This window comes from Grampus griseus (assembly GCF_964374135.1).
Source record: "Grampus griseus genome assembly, chromosome: 19".
NCBI classification, from domain to species: Eukaryota; Metazoa; Chordata; class Mammalia; order Artiodactyla; family Delphinidae; genus Grampus; species Grampus griseus.
Window position 1 is genome coordinate 40225743 of NC_139013.1, and position 23326 is coordinate 40249068.

Sequence of the window (23326 nt, forward strand, 5' to 3'; positions counted from 1 at the left end):
ATGCCCAGGACCTATGTGTCCAGGACTGACATGTGCCCTCTGATTCCTCTGCAGGAGCTGATTGACCTCAAGATGCTTCAGTGCAAGAGAGTTGTCAATGGTGAGTGCAGCTGTGGTCCCAGGACTGTGTGTGTGCCCAGTCATGCCCAAACTGTGCTACCACTGCCCTTGCCTGTCAGTTACCTCCAGGGTGCTCCTTACCTGTGTAATTTTGTGGATCACATGCTCTCTTTTTTTTTAAAGATACATTGATTATAAGCCAATTTTTAAAAAAGTAATTAATTAATTAATTTTTGGCTGCCTTGGGTCTTCATTGCTGAGCATGGGCTTCCTCTAGTTGCAGCGAGTGGGGGCTACTCTTCGTTGCAGCGCGCAGGCTTCTCATTGAGGTGGCTTCTCTTGTTGCAGAGCACAGGCTCTAGGCGCACAGGCTTCAGTAGTTGCAGCATGTGGGCTCAGTAGTTGTGGCACACGGGCTTAGTTGCTCCACAGCATGTGGGATCTTCCTGGACCAGGGCGTGAACCCATGTCCCCTGCATTGGCAGGTGTATTCTTAACCACTGCGCCACCAGGGAAGTCCCCACACGCTCTCTTGAGAGTAGTCACTGCTCTCCAGAGACCATGACAAATAGCCAGATGTGAAACAGGCTGAGAATGCCTTCTACCCACAGGCTTGCTGACATATAAATCACCAGGTTTCATAGTACAGGAGGGACCTTTGGGGTCAGGATGGCTTCAGCACTGATCCTGGCTCTGCCTCTCGCTAACTGTGACCTTGGGCAAGTCACTTGACCTCTCTGCCTCAGTTCCTTTAGCTGTAAAAGGAAAATTATAATCCCTGCTTTACTTAAATTACAGGGTTGGAGTGAGGATCAAATAAGATAAAGGACATGTAAGACCTTTGCAAATGGAAGTGGTTGTGCTGAGTTGTGGTTTTGCTTATACTTTATTGATGAGGCTGATTCTGCTTTGATGAGAGTTGTAGTATTGTTTGAGGTTTTTGAAAAGTATACACGCTTGTGAAATCTTAATATAAGTTCACTAGAACTTTTGTCAATTTTGTCTTTTGTTTTAGATTTATATTTTCTTTGTGTTATGAAAAATTCAGTGTTATAGATGTATATAACCTAAAAAATGAAAATCCCCCATAATCCCATACTTGAAGAGTAATCACAAGGAGAATTAACATGTACTTTTTACACATTTCATAAAGTGTGTGTATAAAAATATGACATGTTTATATATACTCTCTTCCCTATACACACACACACTTGGGATCATGATACACGTTTTGCCACTTACTTTTCTCTTCTTTTTTTTGGCCGCACTGCGTGGTACACGGGATCCTAGTTCCCCGACCAGGGATTGAACCCATGCCCCCTGCAGTGGAAGGGCAGAGTCCCAACCAGTGGACTGCCCTGGAAGTCCCTGCCACTTACTTTTCTATTAGGACATTTTCCCATGTCAATACCTATAGATGACTGTGCCAGAATTGATTTCGCCAGTGCTTTAACAGGGGTTTCAATATTTTGATGTTAAACAGAAAAGCATAGTATAAACACACTCAGTTTTTGTCGTTCTTCTCACAGACTGCTTACTGTCATTCATGAGAAGTCTCTGCTGTTGGTGATCACTTCGATTACCTCTCCCAACATGTCAGTGCCGTTACCCCACCTTTTTAACCTTCTAATCTGTTTGTTGCTGGGATGATAATAACAGCTTCCCTTTATGGAAGTGCTTTACGTGCATTAAAGATCCCATTTATTTCTCAGAATAGCCTTTGAGATAGGCATATTCTCCCATCTGCCACATTGGACCCTTCCATGTGATAGTCATCTTTGAAAGCTAATAATGTTAGGACCTATTGTAGAACTTCATTATGAAAAGCATGAGAGATTCTTGTTGTTTGCAATAGTTATGTTCTATAAAGTTGCTAAGAACACCAAATTAGCGAATACAGAACCATTGTTCCTAGGGGAAATACAGAGTTAGGTTCCTGTAAGCCTCTGGTCACGCTCTTTCATTATGTATTTCAGATCAATATATAACCTTGTTTTATGTGTCTTTCTGTTTAAAGACACATTATTTAACATATACTGTTAATTCATTAACATCGAACTCACAACCAACAGCACTATGATTTCATGCCTGAATAAAGCTTGTCTAACACATGTATTTTCTCCGTAAGGCACACCACAACTTTCTTATGCTTAGGAACACTAGATAGCACTTCAGCAGTATGATTGGGGCCATTTTAAACATTGAGATCACCAACAAAAAGCACAAAAATGCAAAAAAAAAAGTGGCATTAAATATACCACCATAAAGACACTTGTTTGCAGGATGAGAGCTGAAACAAGAAGGCAGAATGTTGCCTTGTTTGACCTCAGCTGGGAATGTGTGCATTGGTGACAGAAATTTTTTGCAGTCTGTGAATGACCATGAAAACACCACAAGTGTTGATTTGGGGGTTACAAATAAATTTAGCAAGCAGGCAAATTTGCAAATACACAACTGCAAATAATGAGGATTAACTGTAATATCGTAAGTCTCCACTCACAGTACCTAGCACATGATAGATAAGTAATTAAGGACAGCAACTTTGCTGAACTTCAGAGTGACATCTTCTGGGAAAATTTGGGCAAAATCTGAAGCAAAAAGATAAGGTTCCTCTTATCTTTGTACATCTTTTTTTTCAATGTTAAAAACATTGTGAAATGTCATTTGCAGCAACGTGGGTGGGCCAAGAGATTGTCATACTAAGTGAAGTAAGTCAGACAGAGAAAGACAAATATCATATGTTATCACTTATATGATATCACTTATATGTGGAATCTAAAAAAATGATACAAATGAACTTATTTACCAAACAGAAATAGAGTCACAGATGTAGAAAACACTTATGGTTACCAGGGGGGAAAGGGGTGGGGGAGGGATAAATTGGGAGATCGGGATTAACGTAGACACACTACTATATATAAAATAGATAACTAATAAGGACCTACTGTATAGCACAGGAAACTCTACTTAGTACTCTGTAGTGACCTATATGGGAAAAGAATCTAAAAAAAGAGTGGATGTATGTATATGTATAACTGATTTACTTTGCTGTACAGCAGAAACTAACACAACATTGTAAACCGACTATACTCCGATAAAATTTTCTTAAAGAAATGTAAAGTACAGATGATTCCAAAGATTCATGAGGTCACTTCTAGCTGAGCAGAAAAATTTCTTCTAAAAAAGGTCATTTCTGGGTTTATAGACTGAAGGAAATGTGGGAAAAAACTCAATTATATATGAGAAAGATATTCACAATATATTGTGTCTTGTATTATTTTGAGGGTTCCATAATAAAGTAAACATTGCAGAAAGAAGGAATCCAAAGCAATGAATAATTCATTAAAAAATCTTTTTCTCAAAAAAAAAAACTGCAAAATGTAAACACCATGCAGAGAAAGTGCATAAAACACAGCACACGGTTTAATAAATAACTGTAAAGCGAGGGACCATGTAACTCACCATCCTTAGGTCAGGGAATAGACCATCATCAACACCTCAGAAGTCTCCCACGTATACCCTGATTTCTCTCAAGTATAGTGTACTTCTAGCATCCCGTTTTTCCCTTCAAGGTGATACTTCTGTTGTGTTTTCTTCCAGGGGTTAGGTGAGGTTGAACCTGCTTCTTCACTGAGTGGCCCTGTGTGTTTGTCTTTTCTTGCAGAGGCGCTCAGCACAGTCGACTTTGTTGCTCCTGACGACCGAGTAGTCTTCCGCACCTGTGAAAGAGAGCAGAGCAGGGTCGTCTTCCAGATGGTACCATATCCCGGGACAGAGCACATTTCCCGTCTCATGCCTTGTGCCGGGCCAGTGTTACACGCCTGGGCTCCATTGCACAGTGGCCTTCAGTCTTCCTGAAGACCCTGCTTTAAATGGTTTTCAGAGATCTGCTCATGAGCGATTACACTGTTGGAGATGGTTTAAGCTATTAGCAGTCTGTTACGTGCCTCCAGTCTCAAGTTTAATTTAATTTAATTTAATTTCCTTCATTGTAGGGACTGTCTATTTGGCATGACTTGTATATTTTTATTCCCTAGCATTGGTTGTTCAGATCATGGTCTTTGTTTTGTGTAATCTGTATATATTTCCCATAAAAAGAAATTAAGTTTCTTGAAGAGTAGTTAAGATTTGTGTTAGGATTGTAGTGATTCTCTAGTTCTCTTCTCTCACTTTGGGCATTTCTTGGTATTTTTTCAGAAATACTTCCTGAATGATGTTTAGGTTTGTAAAAAATTGATAACAATGAGTAGCCTTACGATAAAGCAAATATAGCAAAATGTTAATTGTAGAATCTAAGTGGTGGGTATATGAATGTTCACTATAAAATTTTTCCAACTTTTTTGTATGTTTGAAAGTATTCCCAGCATTGATGACATTTTCTCAGCCTTCCAGGTCCACTTTCGGCCTCCAACAGTGAGCTAGTCCCGTGGGCTAGCTGTTTGAGAGAATGCCAGCTGGACTTCACTTGCTGATGTGTGTGTGTCTGTGTGTGTGCATAGCGTGCCTGAGTGTGTTTGTCTATGCATATGGACCTGTATCAGGGCAGTGGTTGATATAGCCTCTTGTGTTCCCAGGGGACTTCAGACGCAGAGCGAGCTCTTGCTGTGGCCAGGCTTGTGTAAGTTCTTCCCTGTTTGGTACTGTCTTTGCTTCTCTTGTGGGCTGTGAGGTCTTACTGTTCCTGGGGACTTTGGCGGTGACCACCCTCCTGCTTCCTAGTCCACTACTTTCTGTTTCCAGGTTAAAAGCCTCAGGTTCCCTTCTCTATTTGTTGCATCCAAGGGCTGCCCTGGGACTCACGTGAACGCACTGTGTCTGGGCTCCAGAGAACCTCTGGGTGGGAGCCTATTTTTTAGTGTTTATTTGTGAGATTTCCTTTGCAGAGACTCTCATGACTATGAACTCTGAGGTTTTAAATCTCATGAAGTGTAGGTAAGACTTACTGTTTCCTAAATTAATGAAGGCAGGAGAGTAATGTGGTTAAGGAGAGGGGCTTTAGACTTAGACCTGGGTTGGAATTCTGGCTTTGCTACCTGCTGACTGTGTAACCTTAGGTAAGTTACTTAACCTCATTGAGAACTTAGTTTCCTCATGTATAAAATGATACCAATAGTACCACCTCCCTCTGGCGTTATAGGGAAAGGTAAATGAAATGATGCATGTAAATGTCTTTGCAGTATGTGGCACGTAGTGAGTGTTTAGTAAGTTGTTAGCTATTGTTATTAATTACAACAAGGGTGAGAAGGAGCTTGGGCTGTCGTTGCTGCTGGTCACAGACTGGTAACTGTGTATGTAGCAGATGATGAGGAAAGGGTCCTTTCTACATCTGAGACTTGTTTGGAGGAAGCCAGCTGTGCAGCCTAGCACGCAAAGACAGTCCTCCACTTCCTCCAGAACCAGTGCTCTGGGAAAGGGCTTTTGTGCTTATGTCACTTTTGTGCATTATGGCTTTCACTACCCAGTTAGAACTGGAACTCTGGGATGGAGTGCAGTGTGGCTGTCATTCGATATTCGAGTTATCTGATACAACTCAGAACTAGCAAAATCCTCTACAACTAGCCCTTCCTACATGTGTGAGCACGTTATGTTCTTCCTCTGGAGCTCTACCCAGGAGGAGAGGCGGTTGCACATTTTAGAGACAGGATTTTTCAGCTTCTGTCTCTGAGGGTTGGTGTGTTTTAGAGGGCCAGGGAACATTAAGAATTTCATGAGCACAGATGCATACCTTTGACTTTATGTCCTACCCTCAAGTTGAATATTTATTATCTTTCCTCCTTCATGTTTTTCCAGAGAAAATGATGTGGCTGGTATCGACGTCAACATGGGCTGTCCTAAAGAGTATTCCACCAAGGTAAACTGATTTTGTTATACTCTTCACAAATATAGGGTGCAGATTAAAGGAGACTGACAAGAGGTGACGACTAAGTACAGTACCTGAGTCTGGACTAGATCCTGTACTAATGGGCAAAATGCTCAAAAGGATATTATTAGATCAACTGGCAAAATTGGAATATAGACCATGGTAGGTTAGCTAAAAATACTGTATCAGTGAAAATATATGAAGTTGATAACTTCTGTGGTTATGTAAGAATATCCATATTCTTAGAAAATACACACTGAAATACTTAGGGGTCAAGGGCTATGATATATGTAATTACCCTCAAATGGTTCAGGAAAAATTTTCAATGTGCACACAAACATATACATATATACATAAATAAATACACACACACACACACACACACACAGCACTTGTGCCCAAGTAATAAAACAAATGATGTAAATGTTAAAAGAAAGAATAATGTGAACAGGGCTTTGTTTTTTCATGAATAAAAATAGAGGATGCAATACATGTGTCCCCACTGTCATATCAGAAGAGACCAGACAGGACTGCTATGAGCTCAGAGAAAGCAGCAGAAGGGCAGCCCTTAAACTCAGGATCCTGTGGGGAAATGTAGTCCTTGATGAGGAGGTTTGGGACTCTGCAGGCAGAGGGAGTGGCACAAGCAGGGACCCAGAGGCCATTGTGAAGTAGAGGCAGGGAACCTTGATTTGACCAGAGGGTTGGGAAGTGGGTAGTGAAGAGGAAGCAGAGGAACACAGGATTGAAAATCTTGGTTGGGACCAGATTAGCTGAACTTTGATTTTAAATGCTTCTGATCTTTTTCGAACAGAGAAGGCTTGTGATCAGAAACTTAGTTTCTTCCCCCAGGGGAAACCAATGTTACTAGTTGCTTGTGTGTCTTTCCAAATATATTCTATAAATAGAAATACTAATCTGAAAGCCATGTGTCTAGTGTATTCAAGTGGAAAGAGGCCAGAGGTCAGGATACAGATGTCAGAGATGAGTGTTTTGGGTCCACAGGAGAGACCAGGGATAGAGACAAGAGAAGCCAAATTGGAGCAGACTTTGATAGGATTTGGCTGGCAAATGATTGGACTGGGAGTGGGAGGCAGAGTGAGTGGTGGGGGTAGAGGGAGGAAAGACTGGCAGCCAGTCAGAAGAGATACCTCCCAGTGTGCCGTACCAGTACATGCCAGCTGAATATCTGCTCTCTTCTCATGGTTCAAAAACCGAAGTCATATTAAAAAAATTAATTGAATAGTTTTCCCTCCTTCTAAGGAGGGAGAGTTCTTACTCTTTATCCTTTTGAACCTTTAAGATTTTTAATATGTTGCCTATTCTAAAAAGCAAGTTAAGAAGTTAAACAGAAAGGGAGGAAGGAAGGAAATACCAATTGGAAAAGCCATTGTTGTCGAAGGGGCAGTGAGACTGGATTTTAGATCCTGTGATTCAACAAGGAAGGGCTGAATCATGTGTTAGATGAAGAACAGACGGAGTCAGGGTGAGTGGCCAGGGCTTCCTGAAGGCCTGTAAGGTTTGTATCTGGAGGTAGCCCAGGGCTAGTAGCTCTGTTCTTTTAGTTCTCCTCTGAAATGCAGGCTCAGTCTGCGCTGGTTCTCTCTGGTTCTAATGTGTAGTTCTTAAACATGAAATTAAACTGTAATAATTGAATTTAAACCTTCTGAGCACATTCCTTGAGCATTCATTAGTACGTAGTGTATATACTTGACAGCATATATTTATTGGATTTGTTTTTCTCCCCTTCACCTCACTCTTAATGGGTTCAGATTTTTAACATTCTCCCCTGCTCCACTTATTAAAGTAATTCATACCATTGCCCAGGACTTGGATAATACAGAAAAGTACAAAAAAGAACAATAAAATCACCAGTAATCACACCGTTAAGAGACAGCCCCTGGTGTTAATGCTGAGATTTAAGTGACTCCAGGGGTTGTTGCTTCCATTAGCTAGGGCTTTTGTTAGAGTTTGACACTGGTCTGGGTGCTCAGGAGTGGGCCGGCCATTGTTGCTGGCAGGGGATCAGGGCCTGGACAAGGTTTGGAGGTTGTGTGCCTCTGAGTGGCTTTGCTGGCGGAGGTGGTATCCAAGCAAGTGACGGTAGGATAGGAAGAAGTCGCATTTGATCTCATTTCAAAGGAAGAATGACCCATTGTTTTTTTAAGGGCTTGGCAGATGGTGGGGTTTAGTTTATTAAGGCACTGAGACCCTGGGTAGGAAGTGGGCAGTCCTGAAAAATGATTTTTTAGAACCCACTTCTAGATAGATCTGTGGGTCTTGCTAAGGGGATCAGAGTGCTGGCTCTTAGAATTCATCAAACTGATCCCTGATGTTGTGGGCACAGGCGATTGCCAGTGGACCTTGGTTCCTTGGAGGCAAGTGCTGGGGTACTGCCAGGTTGCCATACCACAGGGAGGAGCCACCCTCCTCCAGCTGTAAGAGCCCCTCTGTGTGCTTTTCCTTAGGGAGGAATGGGAGCTGCCCTGCTATCAGATCCTGACAAGATTGAGAAGGTAAGTCCTGCATGAGTGAAAGCAGAGGTCCTTAAACATGCCTATGAACTAGAGTTGCCTGGAACACCTCCCCTACCCTTCCCCCAAATTTAGAGAATCAGTCACTCCACCTGGGGTCTGGAAATTTTTTCAAAGGCTTTCCAGTGACTTTGACATATAGCCAGGTTCAGAAACCCCTGAGCCAGCCTGCAGTAGCCTTGGAGTTCCTTAAAAGCCCAGGGCTAGGGACATGTCAGTAGAGAGCCAGGGGTCCTGAGGGACTCATTTAGAGCCGCTTCTGTATTGCCTCTCTCCCTTCTGAGAAGATCATGAGAGCATATGCCAGGCTACCTGTGGGTGGTGGGCAGGCTCAGTGGCTGTGTGTGTCAGGATGTAGGGGATTGGCCTCTCCCTGGGGGCTTGATGAGAGCATCAATGGGTGCCCTGCACACTGATAGAGTCCACCATCAGTATGAGAGCAGGCCAGGCCAGGGCCATACAAGGTAAGCTGAAGTTAGTCTCCTCTGATCTCCTTCCCTTGGTGATTCTGGTGGCCAGGTTTATGAGGCCTTAAGGTCAGGTTGATGTTTGCCACCAGTGTTGTGAGCTGCCAGTACATGTGGGAGTGACATCTTCTGCCATACCACATGCACCTTTTACTTTCCTCTCGCAGTTCACCAGCTTTCTCCTTGCTGCTCCCCTTAGCTCCTTTGATTTCCTTTTCATTCTCCATCCCCACTTCCACCTCTGGGCTTTAAGCCTCCTAGTGCCTCCCATAGGCTAGAGCAACTTGGGATAAGGCACCACCATTAAGAGCTGCCACTGCTGTGTCAGCAGCTCAACCCTGTTATTCTTCCAGCCCTACTGTGTCTGGGATCTAGGAAAATTCGTGTGTTTATGGGCTAGGTGCCTCCTCATTTTTCCCGTGTGTGGACAGGCACAGGTAATGACCTCCAGTCAGACACCTCTATGCAGGCTGGAGTGGACGTGGACTACTGTGGATTCCACACTTAGGGAAGGGGCCTCAGTAGCGGGTGGTTTGCTTCACAGCACATACATACAGGCATTTCTGTTATCCTCTGGCGTCCTGGCTTCTCCCACCCATGCTGTTGGCTCTGTCCTCGCTACTGCCCTTCTTTGGGCACATTTCACACGTGAGGCAGCAGAGTTAACACTACCCCTCAGAAGCTCAGTTCATTTCGTTAATTCTCTGGTTGGCAGGGTGGTCGGTTGAGCCAGGTCGGGCTAGTGGACCGGGTTTGCCTTGTGAAAGAGAGGATGCAGGCTTCCACAGTAAAGCCAAATGAGACTCAGGAAGAGTGGGATGGATTAGATTCAGGCTCAAATTGTGCTGGCAAACTGGGTGAGCTGGATGAGAGCTTTGTAGGTCCTTCCAGGCTTGGTGTTTTAGGTCCATGGTTCCATCTGTGGGAACATCTCAGGACCACCTTAGAGATTTTTTCAAAATAAGACTGCTTGTTTGGGGGCGATGAAAGTTTTTGGAAATAGATAGTGGTGATAGTTGTATGACATCTTGAGCTAATGCCACTAAATTATACACTTAGAAATGGTTAAGACAGACAATTGTATGTTATATATGTTTTACCACAATAATAATTTTTTAAAAAGGATGCTATCTATTGAGAATTCTGCGTATTCTTGGGGTAGACAGAGGCAGGGAGAGGGTATCAGTCTTTTGAAAAAGCTTCCCAGGTGACTCTGGTGTACCCTCCCTGGATTAAGAACCTCAGTTTAAGACTCTATATCAGTAATAGCCTCTCTCTGACCCCTGCCCCACATTCCCTGGGCCGCCGGCTGCTCAGGGCATCCCCTTGTGTGCACTGCACTTGGGCCATGGCTAACAATCAGCAGGGCCAGGACTTGAGCTCAGTTCTCACTGATTCCCAGGCCTGTGCTTTCCTGTCCTCCTCCCTGCCCCCTCCCCAACAACCAGGGGAGCCAAAGTCTGCTTTTCCTGAGTCAACCAGTGGATCTGGGGAGATGTGCCCAGATACGGGCCCGTCTCAGGTCCTTTTCCCCCACAGACTTTTCACGCCACAGAGACATGGGGTGTGGCTTGGATCTGGGAGAGTTGGGTCCAGGAGGGGTTCTGCTAGAGTCTGACCAAAAGACAGACTCTATTTGCCCTTTCCTCTCAGTGTGACTTTTGCAAAGGGCTAGGACTTTTCGTTACTAATTTCCTTCCTGGTCCTGAACATGCACGTGAAATGAACAGAAAATGAACTGAAGAAGGTGCTTAGAGTTGCTTGGATAAAATACACCAAGAGGAAGTTCTGCAAAACAGAGAACTGGGTCAAACCAGCTGATGTTGCTTAAATCACCAGACATCAGAGGATTCTGAGTCAGCACTTGCAAAGGAACCCTCCGGAGATTTTATTGTCAGCTTGAAGGACAGGACTAGAGTGGGAAATTTTATTGTGTATCTTGATGGATCTGGCAGTCCCTCTTCCTCCCTTAAAGGGTAGGTGCCCCTTTAAGCCCTGCCAGAGTCACCCTAGGACCTCAGGCCCAGTCAGCCTCCTGGGGCAGCACCTGGGGACTGTTCCTTCCTGTCAGTCTCTGGCAGTTGTGCCTGGGCCAGCAGGCCCTGTCTTGCCCATGATCTGTCCTATCAGTCCAGGCTCTTGGTCTAATGTCTCCTGGAGGGGCCTGCCTTAGCCTGTCCCTGAGAGAAAGGCCTCCTTCACTGGTTCTTGTGACCCGGCTCTCTGCTGCCCCCACCTGTCTAGAACCAGACTGGCAGCTGCTGCCTGGATGTCCCCTCTGCTCTGCTGGACAGGGATCCAGTTTCTTGGAAGAGGGCTCTTGGCATCACCTTCCCCCTAGCTTGCCTCGCCCAAAATTTTTGATGAGGGAAGAAGATAAAGATAGCAAGGTCACAGACATGCAGTGTCATTTACACCTTTCTTGATGTCTGACTCTTTGTCTGGACTTGCTACTTCCCTGACACTTTCCTGTGTGACTTTCTTGATCTTTATTTGGAGTCCTTTGCAATTACTGTGCAAAATAAACACTTTAAAATATGTTGACTATGCTGTCTTTTCCTTTGCCAGTTTCATTCCTGTATATCTGACTCCCCTAAAGAGAGGGGGTACCTGAGGACAGGGCCCAGGACCTGCTCAAACTTTCCTGCTCACTCACTTGGCAGATCCTGGAACAGCACTCAGGAAACATGCCTTCAATCAGGAATGGAGCTGTGAGCCATGTGTTCTCAACCAGGGTTAGGCCTCAGAATCATTTTGTGGAGGGAATGTGTTGGGCAGAGTCTTTTGAAATCACATATTCCTAAGCCCTGTCCCTAGAGACTCATTCAGGAAAGATGAGGTGGAATCTAAGATTCTGTATTTCTTAGGCTCTCCAGGTGATTCTGATGTTTGCCCTGGCAAAGGATCACTGTGTTCTGTACAAGCATGCATGCAGATCCATTCATGCATTCATTCACTCATTCGTTCATTTACCAAATATATGTATACTGCTAGGTACCAGGCAAGGGGCTGCTGGTGCTGGGGCTCTAGCAGAGAAAGAGGTGAACTCCTTCCCTCATGGAGCTTCCATGTATATGCGTGCAACAGACGCATTCACATGGACACGTACATGGACATAAACATGTCCATGCCACTGGGCCGCACAGGTCTGGAGCAGAATTCATTAGTACAAGCAGTTGTGGTGTTTGTTCCAGAAGAGGCAGATGCTCTTGTACTCTCCCCACTGCAGATCCTCAGCACTCTTGTTAAAGGGACACAGAGACCTGTGACCTGCAAGATTCGCATCCTGCCATCGGTAAAGATCTTACATCTGAAGGTCCATTTTCTCTGGGGATGCTGATTTGGGGGTGTGAATGATTCTTGTGGGGCTGAGTTATGTTTGGAGGAGGGGGTAGAGCTGAGCCCACTTTAGGAGCTGGCAGCTGCTCCCTCTGTGGCTTCAGTAAACACCCTGTGTGGTCCTGTCCCTCAGCTGGAAGATACCCTGAGCCTTGTTAAGCGGATAGAGAGGACCGGCATTGCAGCCATCGCGGTTCATGGGAGGTGAGTGGTTGCCTTACTAGTGACTGACTTGCAAGGAGGACCCTAGCCATCTTAATGATTCTTCACCAGACCCCAGGTGACTACCAGCTTCTCTTCTACATACACAGCCTAGCTCTGCATAGCTCATTGATATCCCCTAAGTTCAGAGGGCAGTCAAACTCTTTATGGGGGTTGCATTTTTCTTTGTTTCATTCATTGAGCATCTACTGGTGGTAGGCACTACACCGAGCTTTAGAGATACAGAGAGACCAATGGGAAGGAGAAACACCCCTACCCTCAAGACGTGTAAATGGTAGAGAATGAGTGATTTGCTCAAAATTATATCACGTAGCCAGGAAGTGGTGGAATTAGAACTCTGACTCTGAATCTCATTTTCTTTACACTACATTCAGCAATAGCTCCTCCCTTGAATGACCCCAGGCAGATTGCTGTTCTTTTAAAGGCACTGCCTCTTTTGTCTGCCCTTGTTGGACTGCCAGCTGTCACAGTGACCACTTTAAACAGTCCTTGAATCTGCTGTCTACTGAGAGCTGAGGTATTGCTGAAGGCTACCCTTGGTTTCCCAGTCGAACTCGCTCCCCGTATCCAGGATGTACTTTTGTACAGAATCCCAGGTCAGCAAACTTTGGTCAGGGTGACCTCTCTTTTGAGTGGTGTTCCTTTTGAGTTCAGGGGTCTTGTAGGAATAGTGCATTTTTTGCTGGTTGTATCTATTACAGCATTTTCAGAGAAGGGAACCCAGAACTCCAACACATAAAAACAGAAAAGCAGAGCTGTGCGTGTTGAAGCCAGCAGGGGATGGTGAAAGGCCACACACGCGTACACACAGGCCCCTCCTGGAGGCAGCAGGCTCTGGGCTCAGACTGCCTGGTTTCAAATCCCAGGTCTGGGTTCAAATCCCAGGTCTGCTGCTTGTTGGCTGTGTATCCTTGGACAAGTCATTTAACCTCTCTGAGCACCACAGTCCTCATTTGGAAATTAAGATAATTTCTGCTTGATAGGGTTGTCACGAGGCTTTTATGAGATTGTGAATATACAGCCTTGGCACAGTGCCTGGCATAGAGTGTTTTCTGAATAAATAAAGCTATTCCTTTTTCCCAGTATTTGGAAACACTAGGAAGACAGATTTGGGTGAGTTTAAAGAGGGACTTTCTGGCCATCAAAGTTGTTAAAGATGGGCTAGAATTGGGCTGCTGGGGGAGCAGGGAGGTGGAGGTGGAGGCTGGGTTGATAGGGCTTTCTAAGGCCCTGTGGCCCCGGACACTTTTGTTGAAGAGTATAGCAGAGGGACACATGCAGATAGGACCTGGGCAAGGGCTTTCTGGTCGACCACCTCTCTGGCTTGTCCCTGTGCACAGCTCAAGTTAGGGCTTACCTTAGCATCCCTAAGACTCACTCACTCATACACAAGACCTTCTTGCAGTTGACCTTGGATGCAGGGGCCCTGGGTTGTGGTCTTGCCTCCCCTGTGGCTCTTTGTGACAGCCATGGTCTGTGGCCTGCTCTGGTTGCTGGGCCTACCCTGTGCCAGGTGCCTCTCCCCAGGATCAGCTGCCCAACTTGGCCTCAGCACACGCAGCTGTGTGGGAGTGGCCAGTCTGAGTGGCGGCAGCTGTTCCCAGTCCCTCTGGGAGGGCAAGACCGGGACAGTAGGGGTTGCATTCTTAAGGCACCGTCCCTCATCTCTGGCAGAAATGAGGGGTAGCTGGGGAGTGGCAGTGTGACCACCCACATCGGCTTCCTGCAGCCATGCCTCACCTGCAGACTTTTGAGAGCTGGACTTGCCTTCTCAGCATGGACCTGTGCTGCTGCTGCCCGGCACAACAGAGGTCAGGGAGAGCCATCCCCTGTAGCCCAGAGCCCTGTCCCTGCTGGCCACATGGCCTTCCTGAGGTTCAGCAAGGAGGACAGTAGGATTTGGCTGACATAACCCGGTGCTAAGTGTGACGTGACCTTTGGCACTCAGTCCCCAGCCCCATCTCTTTATCTCCAAGGAAGCGGGAGGAGCGACCTCAGCACCCTGTCAGCTGTGAAGCCATCAAAGCCGTCGCCGAAACCCTCTCCATTCCTGTCATAGCCAAGTAAGCCTCCCTTCTTCCTCGTTTATTTTTTTATGCCTCACTTCACTCAGAAGGGATTTGAACTGACAAATAGAAAATAGAATGCAATAGCATCAAAAAATGACTGTAAGAGAAAAGAAAAAAAGGGTGTGACAAAAATGAACTTGGCAGTGAGGCTGAGAAGGGCCCATTGTGTCCTTTGGCCTCTGGTGAGTGGCCGATGTAGGTATGCAGTAGACAGGGGCCCAGGACATTCCGATGCACGAGTTGAGGTGGGAGTGTTTAGGGAGAGCAAGAGAGTGGCTGCTGAAGCAGCCCCAGGGGAAGGTGACATCATACCCAGAGTTAGGGGTGTAGGGTGTAGGGTGAGGCGTCTCAAGCCAGAGCACAGAGAGCCATGGCTCAGGAGCATGAGGCAGGTCACAGACCAAAGCCCAGATGAGCATCCCGGACAGTGACAGGACCAGAACCTAGACTGGCAGGTGTGAGGTACCGATGACCAGCCCAAAGGCTTAGCAGTAAGACAGCAGTGTCCTGTTGCCACTGGGGAGCTGGCCTGTGTGGGCCAGTCGGGAGTCCGGCTCAACCCTGATGGCAGGTTGGGAACAGAGAAGTTCTGAAGCCCTAAAGCCCTGACAAAAGGCATGCCTGACTGGAGGGAGGGACGGGGGAGCTAAGGGTGGGGTGGTCCCCAGGGCAAGGGGTGTTAGGGGTGTCTTGGAGAGAGGGTAGGGCTACTCAAGACCCTGGACACTGTTGCTGCTGTTGCCACCTGAGGGGGGTTCCCCCACCCCCATTCTCACACACAGTGCTGTCTCTGGCCTGAGGCTGCTGCCTGGCTCCTAATGGAACAGACAAAGAGCAGTTTCCAAGGGGCTGCAGGGTGGCTGAAAGGGAAATTGCAACCAAACCGGGCCTCCTTCCTTCCTCTCATGACCACCACTGCGTCTGTTCCCTCTCTAGGGTTTTGACCCAGCCGTCAGTGGGCATATAGGTGCCCCAGCCTGGGGGTTTTCCTGTGATCCCTGTATCCACGTACAGACCCCGCCCTTCGGATGTGGGCCGGCTTTAGCCACTGTTCGGGAGGAGGGGGAAGGAAGGTAAACGCTCTGGAGTACCTCTTAAGTGCCAGGCACGGTTTGGACTGCTTTATTTTGTTATCTCACTTGGTGCTCCTGACCCCACAGTGGGGTGTGTGTTATAATCTCCAGTGTCCCGAAGCTCTCATAGCTGAAGGACTTGGCCAAAGCCACACACTGAATAAGTGGCAGATTTAGGAGTTGCCTTTTTCTGAAATTGCTTGTACAAGGATGGGGATACCCCTCACCCCACTGTTGCTTTTCAGTGGAGGATCTCACGACCACATCCAAGGATATTTGGATATAGAGGACTTTCGACAAGCCACGGCAGCCTCTTCAGTGATGGTGGCCCGAGCGGCCATGTGGAACCCATCCATCTTCCTCAAGGAGGGTCCACGACCCTTGGAGGAGGTCATGCAGAAGTACATCAGATACGTATGTCTATGCACTTTTTCAAAACAAACATTTCTCACTGTCTGCCACATTGCTGCAGAAAGTGCTTTGGGTGAGCCCCCAGCCCCCAGCAGCTCTCCTTTTCTTTTCTTTTTTAAAAAATTTATTATTTATTTATTTATTTATTTTTGGCTGCGTTGGGTCTTCGTTGCTGTGTGCGGGCTTTCTCTAGTTGCGGCGAGCGGAGGCTACTCTTCGTTGCGGTGCGCAGGCTTCTCATTGCGGTGGCTTCTCTTGTTGCAGAGCGTGGGCTCTAGGTGCGCGGGCTTTAGTAGTTGTGGCTCACAGACTCAGTAGTTGTGGCTTGCAGGCTCTAGAGCGCAGGCTCAGTAGTTGTGGCGCATGGGCTTAGTTGCTCTGTGGCATGTGGGATCTTCCCGGACCAGGGCTCAAACCCATGTCCCCTGCATTGGCAGGCAGATTCTTAACCACTGTGCCACCAAGGAAGTCCCTCTCCTTTTCTTTTTAGTGTAGCATAGCATTGGGTTTCCCCGGCTGCAATGTGAAGAGCAGGGTGCTGGGGAGGCATGGCCCTATCATTGCCCCCTTCTAAAGCTTTCAAGGTGTGAGGATCGTAGCAAGGGCTTCTGGATCCAGGATGCTGTTGTGGCCCCAAACACATGATATCTTTCTCTTAGTCTCTGTCACCCCCTGCCCCCCTACACATACACACACATGCACAATGACAGTGGTGTCTGTGTCACTCATGCCAGTGGGTTGGCACCAGAGGAGCCACAGCCAGGAGGAGCCATTGTAGCTGTTGTGAGGACAGATTCTCTCCGTAAAGACGTGTCAACTGGTCGTCAGTCATAGTCACTTCTAAAAGTCTTCTCTTGCTAATTCCTAGAATGCTTTAGCCTCTGACTTAGGAAATAGCCTAACTTTGACCCTCTCCTCAGGTAATAGCTTTTTCTTCTCACCCGGGGTTTGATGGTAGTGCCCGGGCATTTCCCTGTAAAGGAGGTTTTTGACACCTGCACTATTTCCTTGGCACTGCCCCGGCACCCTGTGAGACTCTGACCAGCTGTGCATGTCTGTCGGCAAAGATAGTGAGTGGTCCTCAAATTCCTCAGTGAGTTGGGCCTGAGCAGAGAGTGCAGCCCTCACCCTGAGCAGACTTCCACCCTCCTCTTCAGTCCTGGAGCTCCTACCCACCTGGGGGGTCAGGAGCTTCTCAGATCCTCAGGCTGCCATGGGCAGTTGTGGCTGCCATGACATGTGGGTGTCCCCAGGGCTGTGCAAGCTGGGGGTGGTCGGAGGCCCTGAGGCCTGTGCCCAGAGCTGGGCAGCCTCTGTTCTGGAGCCTCTTCTGCTTGATGCTGCAGCCTTCATCCTCTTGGTTCTGGGTGTCCTCTTGGGCAGGTTGGCTCTCCAATGGCCTGGGTCAACCAGAGGCAAGGGGGGCTTAGCTCAGTCTAGGTCGGCCGGTTGGCAGGTCTGTGGCAGGGAAGGCACGTTTAGTAGTGCCAAGCTTGCTCACTGGCTGAAAGGTGATGTTATCCTTCCTTCTCAGCCTGTCCCTTGGCAACTCCTCAAGGGGGTGTGTTGGGCCAGAGAAAGGGAGCAGCTTTCAAGCATAGGCAGGGCTGCTTCTGGTCCAGCCAGGTGCCTTCTGTCCCAAACAAGCTGAATCAAGGCCTTGCTGCTGGCCGTGGCTTACCCACGTATCCCTTCTTTGTCCTGAACATGTGGTCGCACCTCCAAGGCACTGAAGACATAGGCCTTGCTGGAGGTATTAGAAGATTTGATAGGGGGCGAGACGGGGAGAGGGTTCTGGGGGGCTGAGGCACCCTTTACCCACTGCTCTCCTGCCTGCCCCAGCCAGGCCGACTTCCACTGGGTATCCCTGGGCAGTTGTCTGGCCTCCTTGAGCCTGCATTTCCCAGTCTGAGTAGTGGTAACTACTTGTTTAGCTCAATGAAGTGACAAGTAACATGTGCAAACATGCTTGGTCAATGGTGCTGGGCTTTTCCCATGTTGGGAGAAATTGGAGACAGGCTGTTTAGGATGTGGGAGGGGCAGGCACTCACCATGGTTATAAGGAGTAGAAGAATCTCACCCCTGTCCCGGGGCTGGTCCTGCCACACCAGAACTTGGCTGTTCCCCACTCCCTGCCTTGGAAGATGCTCGGCAACAGGTCCTCTGTGGTAGCTGATGCAGGAGGAGCTCCAGGCGCATGTGGACCTTAGTCAGGCTGTCCAGTGGAGTGTGCTCCTGACTGTGGGTCTCAGTTGTGACCCCCAAGCATTGTGCCACTAACTAGAGGAGTAGATCGCCAAGATGGAGAGGGCTCTTTTATGGGGTCACACTGCCTCGGCTGCAGGCCCCTCTGATGCCCCCTTGGAGCCCCTTTTCCTGCCATCAGAGCAGAGCTCAGGCCTCAGAGCCTGCCTGGGCAGCAGGGGGGCTCATGGCAGTTCTTCTCTCAGGCTGTGCAGTATGACAACCACTACACCAACACCAAGTACTGCTTGTGCCAGATGCTACGAGAACAGCTGGAGTCGCCCCAGGGGAGGTTGCTCCATGCCGCCCAGTCTTCCCAGGAAATTTGGTGAGAGGGGCAATGGGCTGTTCATCTGTCCTTGCAGACATTACCCAGACTTGACCCTGAGCCCTAAGCTGACTCTACGAGGGGACCCAGGACACAGCTTCTGGAGGTGGATGTGCTGGAGTGGGGAGGTGGTACAGCTTTGCCTCACAGAAGGGGGTACTTTCAAATCTTTAGAACTTGCCATCCCTGGACTGATCTCAGCAGCAGAATTTCGGGAACTAGTGCACTAGTAGGATGGAGGAAGGTGAGGGCTGGGCTTGGGAATCCCTGGGGAGGAAGGGGCTTTCCTGGTAACAGATCTGTCACATGCCAGGCCACCAAGATCCAATGGTTAGGAGAGTTGGGGTTGTAGAATGGAGCCCCTGGCCTGAGCCGGCACCCACACCCCATCCCTTTGCAGTCTGAGAGGCCACCCCTTGATCCTCTAGATCTGGTAGAGCTACAGCTCAGGTGGTTGACATTTGGGGCCCCTCACAACCTGGTCTAGTGCCTGTTCCCACAGCTCCCTGTCTGCCTGTGCTTGTACAGGGTCTCCTGCCTGAATGCTGTCTCCCCCGCACATTAGCTCTCTATACTCTCCTTCCTCCAGAGAAGCCTTTCTGGACTAGGCTTGCCCTCAGGCAGCCATCTTCATGAATGTCCTCCAGCCCTTAAGATGCTTCCTAGAGGGAAGAGCCTTGCCAGAACCTTCCTCCTCACCCTGGGCTTGTGGTATTCATTCTGTCCCTAGCCCATGTAGCTTAACCAGCTCGACCCAAGTATCTTGTGAACTCAAGAGGATAACTCTCAAGAGTATCACTTTGTAGCTCTGGCTGGTACCTCAGTTTAGGCTTGGCCTGTGTGTGGTCAGGCCTCCGTGTCTTCCTCCCACGGGCCTGCATGAGGACAAGGCTGTGCATACCCCCAGCGCTTGGTCAGTATAGCTCAACTCACTCACTGCTGGCTAGGGACACCTGCCTGTGTGTTCCTCCTCAGAAGAGAGGCTGCAGGTGGCCTTTGGAATCTACTCCACCCAGCCCAGCCTGCCCTCCAGTGCTCATGCTCAGGGACCTGCATTCATTCTCCATCTGTCAGTTCAGGCTGATCACAGGGGTGTGTAGAAAGCACCTTCTGATGGCTAGGCCCTGGTGGTGGTTGGGTATATGTGGGGGGCATTTCTCAGTCGTGGGGCCCTGGGCTCCTGCAGTAGTTTCCTGAATGCTGGCTCCACTAAGGGGCTTCCCCTACTCTGCTTGTCCCTTCATAGTGAGGCCTTTGGCCTTGGTGCCTTCTATGAGGAGACCACACGAGAGCTGGATGCCCGGCGGGCCAAACTCTTGGCCAGGAGCCCGGAGGAGGTGGAGGAGCCAGCTGAAGATACCTCTGGTATCATTAAGATGGCTGTCAAGTTTGACCGGTAGGTCTCCAGCTCGGCCTCAGCTTGGGCCAGGGCCAGTGTCCTCAGGTCTGACTGGGCCAGCAAGCTGGCTGCCGTCCATGGTTAATGCCAAGCTTAGGGACCACACATCTCCTTGGTTTGGATGCTTGTTCTCAGTTTTCAGCAACCCAAAGAAGGCACTTTGGAGAAGACAGTCGCTGAAAGCCCAGGCAGTGCTGTCAGGGTTGCGCATGCTTTCCCAAGGGTGACTAAACTATACCTTTTTCCTGACCCACCCCTTCCCACAACTCAGGCTGGGGAGACTTGTCCCCTCTGTTCCTCAAAGTCTGTGTTTTCTCCTTGGCCCTCAGGAATTAGCTGCCTGCAGGGAGCTCCAGAATAGCAGCAGGACCTGAACCCTCACCTGGCTAAGCAGCCTACCCTCACTGCCCCCCGCTAGCCCTGTGGTGCCCTCTCTAGGCAGAAATAGCCTCAGGCCAATTATTGCCTCAGACTGTGACTCAGCTTTGAATGGGGCCCTCATCCTTGTCTCTGTGATCTGGAATCTGAACCTTTCTGGGGTCCCCAGGGCCAGACCAGGAGTTAGTCTTGTCTGGCAGAGTCTTGGGAGGAGGGATGTAGGCACAGCTGTTGGGCAGTCATATCCAGGGAGAGCTCCTGGTGGGAAGCTAGAACATGGCCTGACTCTGAAACTGGAGTCCACTGTGCCCAAGGCAGCAGCGGATCACCCTGACACTTGGTGGACATAATCAGGGTGGGCCCTGAGCTAGATCCTGAGACCACTGTATGGCCGCCTGTGTCCCCACTCCCACCCACTCCCTCCTGATATTGTCTTGAGAGGCAAATTGTACCTTCCTTCTTGGCTGTTGAAGGCTGTTTTCCAGGCTGGAGCTCAGAGTGCTGGAGTTCACTTCCCATTCCAATTCCCCAAACAACTGAAGCCCATCTTCCCTTTAGGTAGAATTGAGGCCCCAAGCCACTGGTGGGACAGAAATGGGAGCTCAAGGGAATAGGTGCAGGAGTCCGAAGGCAGGAGTTTGCTGTCTCAGTTCCTGCAGCTCCTACCAGGAACTGAGTAGGGCCCCTGCTGAGGAATGGAGTTCTCATGGTAGGTGGGCCCTGACACCTTTCCCTCCTTCCCTAGGAGAGCATACTCACCCCAGATCACCCCCAAGATGTGCCTGCTGGAGTGGTGCCGGAGGGAGAAGTTGGCACAGCCTGTGTATGAAACGGTGAGTTCCTGCCTGTGGCCTGCCCTGCATCCAGCCCACAGCACTCCCACAGCTAGTGCCACCACCCCCAGTCCACCCACGGCTCGTACGTGCACTCCAGACTGCTTGGCTGGAGCCTGGCTTTGCCTTCTTTGCCTTCTAGCTCCTTCCCTTTGACAGTGGACCTGTTGTCTAGTTCTGGTCACTTTCATAAAACTGAACTAGAGGCCTAAGTAAGAGGCTGCTTCAGCCAGTCCCTTCCAGTGGCATTACTTAGGCAGGAGAGACTTCTCTGGAGAGGGCCAATTGGCTTAGGAAGGATGCTCAAACCTAAAAGTTAGACTGACATGTTTTTGGACCAGGCCTCAGCCAATGGGGCACAGAATTGGGCCCCATGTCTGGGGCCCCTCGGGGGAAACTTTGAGATGGTCTTGCTTCACTTTCTTTGGTCCCCATGGCCTGTTTAGGTTGCCTAGTCTCTTTTGGACTGACCTTCTGACCTCCAAGCTTGTATCTTCTGGGCCTTGGGTTCCCTTCTGCCAGAGTGACTTTTCCAAAACGAATTTGCTTCTGTCCCCCTTGCTCACGTCCTCATCAGCTCCTCAGCACCTTTGGGATCAAGCCCTACTACCTCAGCCCAGAGCATGAGACCCCCATGTGTCTTTCTGCTTCAGGTCACATCCACTCAGCTCTCTGTCCGCCACATCACCTGGTCGCTCTGCCAGGTGTACCTTCTTTGCCCCAGTCCTTGTCCCCTCTCACCACTTTGCCATCTGGTGAACTCCTTCTCATTTTGGGGGACCTGGCCCACCCAGATGTCAGTAGGAGGAAGCTCCATAGTCACATGCAGCTAAGGGCTCTGACGGACCTTTGCTTAGGTCCATGACAGAACTCCTGACACACTGGGATGTCACTGACTGTTTGTGTATCTACACTTCTTCCCTGGAAGATGCACTAGGCACTTCTGCTGGGGAGGAGCATGTGATACAGGTAGCCTTCATTTGATTTAGGTGGGAAGTACTTCCCTCCAGGGCTTGGCCCTCTTGCTCTCATGCAGCCATCCCTGTTTCCTTTTCTCTCTCTGTACCAGGTTCAACGGCCCCTGGATCGCCTCTTCTGTTCTGTTGTCACTGTTGCTGAACAAAAGTACCAGTCCACCTTGTGGTGAGTTTCCTTATCAGTGGGCATGAGGCTTGCAACAGGGCCTGATCCTCGCATTGGCCTGGGAGGGTTAGGGGGATGGTGTACCTGGGCAGTGGCATCCCTGGGTGATGACCCCTTCCCTAGTTTTGTCAGAATCTCTGCCAAGGGCGTGTAGAGTCAGGCCTCCCAGACTCTAGTCCTGTAACCAGTCTGCCTGTCTCCCTGCCTTATTGCCCCATGCCTCATCTGCCTAGGGACAAGTCCAAGAAACTGGCGGAGCAGGCTGCAGCCATCGTCTGTCTGCGGAGCCAGGGCCTCCCTGAGGGTCGGCTGCGTGAGGAGGGTCCCTCCTTGCACAAGCGCAAGCGGGAGGCCCCTGACCAAGACACTGGGGACCCCAGAGCTCAGGAGCCAGTCCTGCCTGGGGAGCTGTGCAAGAAGCCCTTTTTAGCCTTGGCAAGTGGTAAAGAGAGCCCCCTGGAAGGCTGGTGACTCCCGTCCCTACCCTGGTCAGCCCCTCCCTGGGCCTGGCCCTAGGATGGCTATGGGTGCAGAGCATCAGCCAGGTGCCACTGGACAATTTGCTGCCAGTGCTGACAGGAATTACGAGGTTCTGGCCTGGGCCAGCAGCCTGGAGCACAGGCCAAGGGATCCCCAGAGTGCCCATCTCCTTTGGTGGGTCTGAGTAGCAGAGCCAAGTTCCCAGTGACCTCAGTATTTTCTTTGAAAACAGGAGCTTTTCAGGTGGCACCTCCCCAACCTGACATTGGTACAGTGCAATAAAGACCCTTCACCCTTACCCATGGCTGGTTGCTTCAGCCTGGCACCTTTACACATGGACAGATGTCCTGGCATAATTATTCTGCTTCTACCCTCTGTGCAGAGCTGGGGCTTTCTAAAACATTTCTCCTACCCATCCTTACGAGTCTAGATGGAGGTGGTGGGTTGGTTATCACCTTTAATGCTCACTGGACTTGAGTTGAGCCA

General features: G+C 49.0%; 1 protein-coding gene across 4 annotated transcripts in view; it reads left to right on the forward strand.

The window, feature by feature from the left end:
* Nucleotides 1-23130, forward strand: part of DUS2 (dihydrouridine synthase 2) — a 41131-nt gene extending 18001 nt beyond the window's left edge. For all 4 annotated transcript variants that reach the window (XM_082676372.1, XM_082676371.1, XM_082676374.1 and 1 more), the window contains 14 exons: nucleotides 55-100; nucleotides 3725-3816; nucleotides 4635-4678; nucleotides 5851-5911; nucleotides 8389-8436; nucleotides 12151-12216; nucleotides 12394-12464; nucleotides 14459-14545; nucleotides 15870-16038; nucleotides 18486-18607; nucleotides 19854-20003; nucleotides 21130-21217; nucleotides 22287-22360; nucleotides 22594-23130. In XM_082676372.1, coding sequence (XP_082532498.1) covers nucleotides 55-100; nucleotides 3725-3816; nucleotides 4635-4678; nucleotides 5851-5911; nucleotides 8389-8436; nucleotides 12151-12216; nucleotides 12394-12464; nucleotides 14459-14545; nucleotides 15870-16038; nucleotides 18486-18607; nucleotides 19854-20003; nucleotides 21130-21217; nucleotides 22287-22360; nucleotides 22594-22831 — 1356 coding nt within the window. In that variant the 3' untranslated portion in view covers nucleotides 22832-23130. The remainder of the gene's footprint in view (nucleotides 1-54; nucleotides 101-3724; nucleotides 3817-4634; nucleotides 4679-5850; nucleotides 5912-8388; nucleotides 8437-12150; nucleotides 12217-12393; nucleotides 12465-14458; nucleotides 14546-15869; nucleotides 16039-18485; nucleotides 18608-19853; nucleotides 20004-21129; nucleotides 21218-22286; nucleotides 22361-22593) is intronic.
* Nucleotides 23131-23326: the final 196 nt, after the last annotated feature.